Source organism: Mesoplodon bidens (assembly GCF_964165515.1).
Source record: "Mesoplodon bidens genome assembly, chromosome: 18".
Classification (NCBI taxonomy): domain Eukaryota; kingdom Metazoa; phylum Chordata; class Mammalia; order Artiodactyla; family Ziphiidae; genus Mesoplodon; species Mesoplodon bidens.
The window spans coordinates 49,630,953-49,642,218 of NC_138175.1; the positions used below are offsets into that span (position 1 = coordinate 49,630,953).

An 11,266-nucleotide genomic window follows, 5' to 3' on the forward strand; every position below is an offset into this window, starting at 1 on the left:
CATCAAATAAATACCCTGGAACATGAACTCATGCAAAAATCTATTTAGATACTGGTTAACTTAAACTGCACAACTTTCTCTTTGTTGGGGATCTTAAAAGGTCCCAGGATCAGAGGAAGGTAAAAGAATATCCACCTTCAGCCAAGGAAATGGCCATGCTACAAAAGGAGCCAAAAGCTAACAAAGCACCTGAAAGCTTTAAAAAAAAGACTGAAGCTTGTACTACATTAAATTCCATGCACAAATCTGTTAAGTAAAATACCAAATATGCAATGCCTGCAGGCTGTTGCCCCCCAACCCCAGTGAGGCCTCCACCTCTGGGCTTCTAGCTCAGGAGGGAGATGGACCCCATATGACCAATATGCAGAGCCACGGAGGGGGCTGGACTGGGTCAGAGAGAGGGGACAACAGGCTGGAATCCTCTTTCTTCAGCAGGAGCTACAGACAGGAAGGAAGCGGGCAGGACCAGGTCACATCTATTTCCCCTCCCAGCAAACCCTCTCTTTTTACCCCATCTAATCCAGGCCCATCTTTGTTCACCTGGACTATAGCAAACACTTCCTCCTCACTGATTTTCCCACTTCTAGTCTTGCCTCATCCAATCCCTCCATGACAGCCACCATACTTGTCTTTCTAAAGCTCAGGGATTCAGAATATGTCCCTTACTCAGAAACATTCCCTTGCTGCCCTTCATGGACAGGTGCTTGTCCAGATGCCCCAGCCTGGCATGCCAGACCTCCATGATCAGAAGCCCCTCCATACTCATCTGCTTCTGTTCCAGCAGTCCCTCCAGTCCCACACAGCATGTCCAATCCACCGTTTCGGACAGGAGAAATCTCAGCCTTCCCTCTCTGTCCCCGTAAGTGTTTCTCATGCCTCAAGATTCCTCTAGTTCTCTCCAGGTTTGTCACTGAGCTTTCTGAAGGCATCCAGGTTTCCCAAATAGAACGGAAGCCCCTTGAAGGCAGTTATCAAATCTCCTTCCAGGCCCTTGTTACCTCTTCAGCCCCTCTCCAGACTTCAGCAGGCAGTTTGGGTCCAGAGAAAAAGCCTTGGGCTGGAGTCAGGAGAACAGGCTTTGCCACTGTCTTGCTATATGCCCTCAGGCAAGTCCCTACCTCTCTCAGGGCCTCACTTTCCTTGACATCAGGGCACTGGACATTTGCTTTTGAGTACAAAAAGGATAAAACAGATTCACTGAATAACTCTCAACTGTAATCCCAGGGGCTAGGTTGAAAAGCTTGGGGCCGGGGCCTGGGCCTGGGATCTTGAACTTGTGACTTCCTGATCTACTTGGTTAGTCCCTGCTTACTCCAGTACCTCCACTTCTCAGTCATGCCTATCCCATCCTCTCCTTTTAAGGAACAGGTTACCTGGTGGGCCACAGGGGTGGAGCAGGGAAATCCTGGCATGGTTGGAAGGACCAGAAGGGGTCAGGCGGGGAGCCTGAAACGCATCTTTCAGTCCCATAAGAGCCTCAGCTGCCTCTAGCTGCAGCTGCCATTCTGAGAGGTCAGAAGTCCAGGCCAGGTGAGAGGCTCTGAGGGCCTGCAAAGGAAAGGGAGAGAAGCAGACTGGGAATCCTCACTTCTGCCCACCCTCCAGGTGCTCCCTCTGCCCCTGGTTACTTCATTATCCCCTACTCGTCCCTTCCCCAAGCTCAACTTCCTCCCAGGGTCCTGGATCCCACTTCTTCCCCAGGACCTGTGGCTGCAGCAGAAGGGGGTCTGGGGTGCCACAGGGCTGAAGCATCAGAGTCGAGCACCTGGAAATAAGGAGAAAAGATGCCAGGGGGATTAAATATGGACAGACAGGTACACGTGGAAACAGGGGCAGGATTTTGCTATGTTCTGATCTGGGAATCTGAGTGCCTGCTGGGTCATTAGGCTTTGTGGCCTTGAGCAAGTCCCTTCCTCTGTCATGGCCTGCTTTGTTTTCTGTAAAATGAAAATTATCTGTCAGCTTCTTCCTACCAGGGCTACTGTGAGGATTATGGGAAATAATTGGTGTCAGCTAAAAAAAAAAACAACTGACAAAACATCTAGAGGGATTGAGGTGACTGTTCCTGCCCTACCAGAGTCTGGTTTCCTTCCCTCCTAGTTCCCCAATCGCCATGGAACTTGAGGAGCAGCTTGGCCCACCTTTAGGAAGCTTTCTCTAATGGCCTCTGGCCTCTCTCCTAGGCCTCAGAGGCTCTTAGCATCATGTCGTTCCCCCCTCCCGCCCCCCCCCCCTTCGGCAGGCAGTTCAACCCTATCTTACCTGTTTAAGCGGATTTAATAGCCACTATTTGTTTAAGGCCAGGGCTTGTGCTAGGTATATCCCATATATTATTGCTAATTCTCATTATTACCAAGAAGTAGTAGTGTCTCCGATTTACTGACAGAAGAACAGGCTCAGAGAGGTAAAGACACTTGTACCAAGGTTCACAGCTGGGCAGTGGCAGAGCCAGGAGAGCTCTGCCGCACCCACGAGTCTGAGGCCGTTTCTTCTTCTTTATCATCTACTATGGTATCCAGCACAGGCTTGGGCACATCATAAACACATATCTTTTTCTCCCTACTCACGTGTGGGGCAGGCTAGAGGGCCCTTGGGATTCTCCAGAAAGAGGAGCCATCAGTACTGGGCGAGATCCTGAGCAGGCTGGGAGGGGTCCACGAGTGGGCAGCCAGAGGGCAGTGCCACGGTCAAAGCCTAATGAGGGTAAGAGAATGCAGAGCGTATGCAGAGGTCACGGCTTGTCTTCCCTCTTCCTACCCTGTATCTTTTTCCTCTTGTCTTTCTGATACAGTGGTACCTAGTCATTCACATATCTCTTAAATTAATGTTGAATTCATCTTACCAGGGAAAGGATGCAGAGGGACAGCAGGTTCTTGGCATAGCAAGCGGCACACCACTGGGGTTGGTACGGGAAGGCCTGGAGGCAGCCAGTGTCCAGTGGCCCAAGGGCCTGGAGGCACTGGAGTCCAGGGCAAAGGCAAGGCTTCTGGGAGCCTTGCTGGGAGACAGCTGAGCAGCAGAGGCCCCTGGGAGTTCTCCTGCAGGGGGCATAGGTTGGAGTCAGGTACAAGGCTGGAGAAGGAATGGGTATGTTCCAGATGTAGGTAGGACCCCAAAACTTTAGAGCTTGAAGGGCCATAAAATCCCAGTCCCTCATTTTGTCCATGGAATAGAAGTGATTTGCCCAAGATGACACAGCAATTCAGGGCTGGACCTAGAACCCAGGTGCTGAAGGCATAGAGGAAGGGATCTGGGCAGGGGCTTAGACAGGAGTCCCCTCAGGGCCCAGTTTTTCCTTACCTTCTCAGGGGGTGTCAGTGCCAGTGGGACTGCCCTACGGGGAGTCTGAGGCTGGGGTGCAATATTCTCCTTTCCAGCTGTGAGAGACCAGGGAGAGCTTTGGTGAGCTCTTTCTCCTGAGGGCCATCCCACTCCAACCCCAAACTGAATTAGCTCCCTCTGTCCCATTTCTTCCCACAGACCTCACCGCATCCTCCCAACACTTCACCACATTTTATAGCTGGGGAGGCTGAGGCCCAGAGAATAGAAACACCCTGCCCCAGGTCACACAGCAATTCAGGGGCAGGACTGGGACTCTTTTTCCTACGTAGGCTTTCCCTGCCCACACTCCTGCCCTGGCCCTGGCCAGAGACACTCACGGTGGACCCCTGGCCGAGTGACTCCCTTCTTGACACGGCTGGGAGCTCTGGGAGGAGCTGCCCCTGTCCTCATCAGTCCCTGAGCCAGGTGCCGCTTCAGCTGCGCCTCCTCCTTCCTACGCAGGGCCACCTGGGCAGCCATGACCCTTCGGCGCTCCCTAAAGAGGGGGGTGGCGAGTCAGAAGTCGAGTCAGCCGCCTTTTAGATGAGGCCCACCCTCTCCCTTCCCTGGATCTCATACTCACAAGATGAGGACACATTTGTGACACTTGCAAGCCTGAAAGAGGCAGAGGCGCTTGTGGCCCTTGAACTGGGCAGTGACACCGTGACTGCGGCAGCGGGCGCAGGTCGGAGAGCGACTGACAGCTGTCCTGGGGATGAGCTCCATGCCCTGGGGGGCTCTAGTCTCATCCCCTGTGGCAGCGTCTGAGGGGCAGTGCTGGACAGCAGGCATTTCATCGGGTTCCATGTATCTAGGGGCAGAAGTGGAGGGTCAGGGCGGACAGGCGGGCCCTCTCCTGACCAGCCCTCTTGCCCCTGGGAGGCCACGCCTGAAGGATTTTTCCATTTCGCCCACTCCTGGACTCAGCTGTCACCCTTGAGTCTCCCCTGGCTTCCTCCTTCTTCACTTTCCTCAGGCATCATCCTTCCCAAGAACCTCTTTCCTTTCTCATGTATCTTTCTTTTTTCTTCTTTTTTTTTTTTCTTTTTGCGGTACGCGGGCCTCTCACTGCCGTGGCCTCTCCCGTTGCGGAGCACAGGCTCCGGACGCGCAGGCTCAGCGGCCATGGCTCACGGGCCCAGCTGCTCCGCGGCATGTGGGATCCTCCCGGACCGGGGCACGAACCCACGTCCCCCATATCAGCAGGCGGACGCTCAACCACTGCACCACCAGGGAAGCTCTCTCATGTATCTTTCGATCCAAACATTATTCTCCGCTCACGTGTTCCTTTCCAGGCAGAAACCCCAGTTTGGGGCACATTCGCGCACTCTCACGCCCCCTGCAGCAGTTCTTACACCCGCCTTCCACCAACACCCCATTCCCACAGTTTCCCTGGCATCCTCTTCAACAGTTATCATCCTTCCCTCCTGCATTTATCCAATTCCCACACATAACGTTTATGCTTCCCTTTCAACTCTTAGCCTCACGTATGCCCTGCAATTCAATTTCCCCCCCGCAGCCCTTTTAATCAGACCACTCCCTTGCACCTCAGTACCTACATCCTTCTCATGGCTCCCTTGCCTCACTTTCAAGAACTATTTTCAAAAAAAAAAAAAAAAAGAATTATTTTCATTCCTTCAGCAAAGGTTTACTGAGCCCCTTCCATGTGCCAGGCCCTGATCTAGGCCCAAAGCCCCCTCCCCACGGCCCAAATTCCTCTCTTGCACCCACACGCCTTCCAAACTAAGGCAAACCCGCGCCGTCGCTGCGCCCGGCCTTTACGCGCCTTCGCCCATTCCCAGCAAGCGGCCTCGAACCGCGCCCGCCACACCTCCCCGTGCATCTGTTCCTCGCGCGCACCCCCTTCTGCAGCTGTCCCCGCAAATGCTGGGCCCGCGGCCTCGCCCCGCTCCGGAGTCCCCGGGAGGCGGCGGGGTTCGGGGAGCGCGCCTAGGGGCCGCGGTGGGGGATGGGTGAAGGGGTCGTGAGGAGCGCTAGTGAGGAGGTGAAGGGATGTCTGGGGCGGGGAGTCTAGCGCAAGCCAGGGAGGGGAAGAGACGGGAGGGGCGGGGTGGCGTTCGCGTCGTCAGCCTGCGGTTACCACAGCCTCGAGCGGAGTCAGACTCAGGATGAGGCGAAAGGAGTTGGTGAGGCAGTGGCGTGAGGAATGGCCTCGCTCGCGCCACTTTTCCCGCCCCTTCTTACAAGGACCAATGAGCTTCAAGCGGCGCCTTCTGCCGCTGAGGCGAGCGACCAGTGCGCTTCAAGAACCTTCCCTGACGGCCCGCCCCTTTATCTCCGGCCCGCTTCTCCTCGCGCTAGACTATCAGGCCAGCCAATAGCGCGTCGAGTTGAGTCTCGTGCCACTTCTCCCTCCTCGTGTGATTTGCCTTCCCAGACCGTTCTTTCCCTTTTTGGGCAGGTGGCCAATGGGGCGTCGAGTACCGCTTCCAGGCCTAGGCTGGCCCTGCCCCCCAGGAACGGCTGCCCGGCCGCCCTCCCGCGCACGCGCAGTCTCATCCTCCGGCCCTGCAGGGACGGCGCGTCTTGAACGTTTGTCTTTGACTCTGCGCAGGTGGCTACTCTTCGCTGTGTGGACGCCCGTGTTTTCTCACTTCTCTCCCTCTGCCCCAACTCCCGATCTACCTTTCTCCTTTTATGTTCCCCACGCTGCGATATCCCTGTTTCCTTCCTGGGTCCCACCTTCTCACGCTGAGCCCCATTCCTTGTGTCTCTTATCGTCCGTGCTGGTGCTGATTTTCCTAATTCTGACTTTTTCCGTCTCTGAGAGCCTCTCTCTCTGCCTGTTCATCCTGCTGATTTTCGGAACCCCTTTCTCCACGTGCCTCATTCCCTCATAGCCTGGACCCCCGCCCCTCCCATCCCCCTCTTCGATTCCCGAGACGCTTCTGTGGTTTTTCTGTCTTTTTAGCCCTTTCCACCCTCTGTGTTCATCTTCCTACCGGATTTCACCCCATTCTCGGTGCTCCACTCTCTAACTGTAGCCTTCTCTGCTCATCTCTACTAGACCCATCTCACGGTTTCCCTCCCCATTCTCTGTGGTGTCCCCTTTTCCCTATGCATTCCGCCCCGTCTCCTTTTCTCTCTTTGAGCCTCTAAGATTGTCTCCTCTCTCCCCTGAGGACCCGGTCCTTGTGCCCCACTCCTCATTTTTCTGCTGCTCCCAATTGTGCTTTCTCTGCTCCCTGCAAGGTTCCATTCCAACAGTTTGCTCCTCCTTCTCTGTGTGGTTTCTCTTTTGTAGGGATAGCATCGCCTCTGACCACTACTCCATCCCTTTTTCCTTGAGGATTTCATTCCACTCTTTTCTGGTTGTGTCCGTGCTTGTTCTCAGATTGCTGGGTCCCGTTGTTTTGCGTTCCCAGGCAGGTGTGTGCCGTCTTCTCTGCTTGGTCCAACTCCTTTGTTTGATCCTTTGTCAGCCTTCATTTCCCTTTCCTGTGTTCCATCTTTTCTGCTGGTCTTGGCCCCTTAGTTTGCCGCAGCTTTCTGGGTTACAGATCCTGTGTCAGGTATTCTGGACAGAGAAGTGTGGCCGAAGTGACCTCTAGCTGGACTGCTGTGCAGGGGGGCAGTACTAGACGAAGTTGGAAAGGTTGTTTGGGGCCAGTCTGGGGGAGGAAGGGTGAGGGTGTGTGGGATGCTTTAATGCCAGCTAAAGCAATTGACATTGAACCTTTAGGTAGTGGAGAGAGAGATAGGGGGACCAACATTTTTGGAGAGCTTAGCTCTTGCCTGGCACTTTATACTAATAATCTTATTAATTTTCAACAATCACTCTATGAGATATATTACTAATATATTTTATAAATGAGTTCAATAAGATGCCCAAGATTACACAGCTAGACAGTGGAGAGGTAAAGATTCCAACGTTGGTCTGTCTTGGAGTCCAAAGTCTATCAACTTTGTACAACCTACAGTGTTTTAGTTATTTCCAGTAATCCCCAGTTCCCCACTTTTATTCTCTTAAGTGTTGCATAGGCACTCATTTCAGGTGGCGAATGCATATCTTTTAGTCTGTGTGTGTTCTTGCAAGATGTGTGGTGTTTTATGTGCGTGATGCTTCAATTTATGCGGATGACATTATTTACCATTTAAAATCATCAGCACTGTTTTTATGATCCATCCATGTGCATGTGATGCGTACATCTAACCAGTTGCTTCTAACTGCTGCATGATATTCCATGGTGTGCATCCCCTGCGTGTCGCATGTGCACTAGGTCTCAGGGGGGACGCCCACGTTGCCTTCAGCTCACTGTCACCACAATAATGCTACATTCTCATATGTGTTCCTTTGGAGTTGAAGGTGGAAATCTCTGTTATGTGTACCTAGGGTATACCAGAGATGGCTCTTTGTAAACCTAATTTGACTAAGTATTGCCAGACTCCTCCCCACAATGAATGATACTTTGGGTCTGAGACACTGATCAGAGAACTCCTCCCTTCCTCAGGGTCCAGAAGAGGAGCCTATCCCTGGCCCCAACTACCCCATGAGCAGCAGTGCACAAGGGTCTCTGTAGCCCCACAGTCCTACCAATGCTCATATTTTTCCAGCTTTCTGATCCCTCGCCAGTGTGATAGATGCACATTTGGATACATTGTATTTCTCTGATTATTGTTGAGCTGGGGTGTTTCTTCATATGCTTGTTAGCCTTTCTGGGTGTTTTTTTTGGGATTGTTTCTTCATATGCTTGGTCCATTCCCCTGCTGGGGTTGCTCTCTTTTTCTTGTCAATTTGCCTGAGATCCTTGACCATTCTCATCGTTTTAAGACTCTGTATACGCTCTTCTTATGCCAATTTTGGCACTTCATATTATTTTAGAAATGTATCCACTTCATCTGGGTTTTCAAATTTATAAATGTAGAGTTGTTAATGACACTTTTATTATTCTTAGAACATGTGATGTCTGTTCATTTTTATTTTTCATTCTGTATTTTATTTGCATCTTTTTTCTTGATTAGAGTTGCCAGAGAATTATCTTAGTAATATTGTCAAAGAATGAATATTAGTCTTTTGTAATACTTTTTTGTTGTTTTCTATTTCATTGATTTCTGTCATCATCTTTATTTCTATCCCTTTTGGGGGGTTGCTTTGTTGGCCCTTATATAACTTCTTGAGTTAATTCATAAACATTTTGTAATTCTTCTTGTTTCCTGATAAATGTATTTAAATTGTAAATTTACTTCTGAATATTGATTTAGAAATCAGAGTCCCAAATTTTGATGTGTATTTAAAAAAACTTTTGATGTTGAAATGATTATTGGCTTACAAGAAGTTGCAAAAATTTTATATAGAGTCCCTTAAACCCTTCCTCCGGTTCCCCATAGGGACATTCTGTATAACTGTAGTATATGAGCAGGAAACTGACATTGGTACATTACTCTTAACTAACTTACAGGCCTTATTCAGTTTTCATCAGATTTTACATGCACGTGTGTGTGTGTGTGACATGTAGTATGTTTGCTATTATTCAGTTCTAAATACTTTTTAATTTCTTTTTCGAGTCAAGGGTTATTTAGTAATATGTTGGTTAACTCCTACACACACATTTGTTGTTCTGATCTCATTGTCTCTGGATGGAGAATAGCCTGTATAATAGTGATCCTTTGAATAAGCCCGCGTCCTCTGCTCAGCACCATGTTCAGTGGCAGAATCTAAGCAGGAGTGAAGAGTCGGGATTTGAGAAGCTAATGTGGGTTCGGGTTAGGTTGGAAGAGAGACTATGGAGATGGGAAGACCTGTGTCCCTGAAGGGCTCGGGGAGCCTATGTCGATGAAAATGACAATCAACTTTCTGCTCCAGAAACAGTGACCCAGAGGCTGACAAGAACTGAGCTTGAGACCTAGATTGAAGTTGGTTCCAGACTGAGGTCCAGCATCCAGGACCCAGACCCAGGACCATGGGACCTCAGCGTTTGAGCCCTGTGCAGCTGCTTTGTCTCCTAGGGGCCATTTCCACTCTGCCTCGTATGTCCTGTGGGGCTGGACGCTTAGGGACCCTCTTGGCTGGGATGGGAGGGCTGGATTCATGTCACTGGGGGAAGGAAAGCGGCGTATCTGGGTCCCTCGGGAGACAGGGTCTGTGGAGGCTGAGCTCTTGATGGGCGGTTCGGGGCTGAGAAGGCCATGTGAGGGGCAGGTGACTGGAAGAACATTCTCTCTCTAGGGGCTGGAGCTCTTTTGTGTTATGAAGCAACATCTTCCCTCTTCAGAGCTGTCGGTCTCCATAACTGGCAGTGGCTTCTGATGAGGAGCATGGTGTGTGAACTGAATGAAGGCTGTGAGGAGACGCTGGTGTTCATCGAGACAGGTGAATGGGGGTGGCTTTGCTACATTTTGTTTGCTTGCTCTTCTGACCCCACCTCCATTCCTAGCACCCAGGGACTCTGGACTTGAGTTCCAGATATTTACCCCGTTATATGTTTGGTAACAGCATCCAGACATCGGCAGGAGAGGGGCAGGACCCAGCTGGTTGTGGTGTGGGCTGGATAAGAGGGCAGAATGGAGGTGGACACATCCCAGGAGGAGAGGGGGACTCTGGGAGAGAAGACAAGTTTGGGATACAGGGGAGAGAGGAGCAGCCGGGCTCCTGCGGGGAGAAGAGTGAGGAGGGGCAGATGGGACGTGGGGAGTCTGAGCGGTGAGTGGGCAGTGGGGGAGGGGCAGAGTCGGTGATGGGGCAGCGTGAGCAGGAAGAGCAGGGGGTGGGCTGGGAGGTTGGACTGGGTGTGGCCAGCGACACTGATCAGAGCTCTGCAATCTTCTGCCCCGCAGGGACCAGAAGGGGAATTGTGGGTTTTAAAGGCTGCAGCCCAGCTTCATCTTACCCCCCGCAAGTCTCCTACCTCGTTTCACCGCCCGGATTGTCCATTGCCGCCTATAGCCGTGTCTGCCGGACATACCTCTGCAATAACCTCACCAACATGGATCCTTTTGTGAAACTCAAGGCCGAGGCTCCTGAGACTTTAGCCTCTTCTTCCCGTAGTTGCCCAACCTGTGTGGGCGCGCACTCTGAGGACTGCCTCCCACAGTTTGTCACCACCGAGGCTTGCCCCAACACTGCTACTGAGTGTTACAGTTCCACCTTAAAATTTCAGGCAGGTGAGAGAAGAGAAGCTTTCTTTCTCAGATGCCTGCTCTAGGCCTGCTGCCTTCCCATCTCTGAAGGAGGTGGGTGGGACTGAGGTCCCATGGTCCTGTGTCTGGGTCCTGGGGGATGGGGGTTGTGGCACATAATTCCAAGGAGGAGGGGAGAGGGTGCCTGGTACCTGAGTGTTTGGTGGGAGAGCAGGGGCCCTGGTTTGTGAGGGGTGTCTGGAAGGAGGGGTAGGATGTTTGAGTCTTGAAAGTGTCTCTGACTCCTTGCTCTCTTCCTTACAGGGTCTCTCAATACCACCTTCCTCCTCATGGGCTGTGCTCGTGAATACACCGATATTTTAGCCCACTTTCACCATATTGGCAGCATCAGAGTGACTGAGGCCATCAACATCTTAGAGAAGGCCCAGTTTGCTGGTGCAGAGCCCTCTCGTCGGAGACCTGCTTGGGGCGTCCTCTTCGGCCTTCTGTTTGCCTTCAGGGACTGACGATCTAGCTGGACCAAACACCCCTACCCCTTCACATAGCGAAATAAAGTTACAGAGTTGCCTTTCTGCTTTGTCCTGTGGTCCATGAGGGTTGTGGAGACCTGAAAGGTCTGAGGAGGGCCAGACATGTCCAGGGAGGCGGAGGGGAGGGGCAGGTAATGGGCAGTGCTTGCTGTGAAGTGAGCTGGGGGCTTGGGGAGCAGGATCATTGGCAAAGTGACAGAATCATGCCCAGTAAGCAGGAGAAACCTAAACACTCCCCTTCTCCTCCTCCTCCTCCTGGGGACCTGAGTTCTAGCCTGGGTTCAGCCATTGACTTGGAGATCCTGGCCAAATCTTCT

General features: G+C 51.9%; 2 protein-coding genes across 2 annotated transcripts; one reads left to right on the forward strand and one right to left on the reverse strand.

Annotated features, from left to right (window-relative positions):
• Positions 1–391: 391 nt before the first annotated feature.
• On the reverse strand, positions 392–4,132 carry DMRTC2 (DMRT like family C2; the record flags this gene model as incomplete). Its single annotated transcript, XM_081216362.1, has 8 exons — positions 3,905–4,132; positions 3,660–3,817; positions 3,301–3,377; positions 2,843–3,038; positions 2,568–2,694; positions 1,705–1,765; positions 1,374–1,548; positions 392–438 (listed from the first exon to the last, which is right to left on the reverse strand). Exons 1-8 carry the CDS (start codon positions 4,126–4,128, stop codon positions 392–394), a joined length of 1,065 nt encoding a protein of 354 aa, XP_081072488.1. The 5' UTR covers positions 4,129–4,132.
• A 5,110-nt stretch (positions 4,133–9,242) lies between these two features.
• On the forward strand, positions 9,243–10,979 carry LYPD4 (LY6/PLAUR domain containing 4; the record flags this gene model as incomplete). Its single annotated transcript, XM_081216363.1, has 4 exons — positions 9,243–9,309; positions 9,509–9,652; positions 10,117–10,443; positions 10,723–10,979. 4 exons carry the CDS (start codon positions 9,243–9,245, stop codon positions 10,923–10,925), a joined length of 741 nt encoding a protein of 246 aa, XP_081072489.1. The 3' UTR covers positions 10,926–10,979.
• Positions 10,980–11,266: the final 287 nt, after the last annotated feature.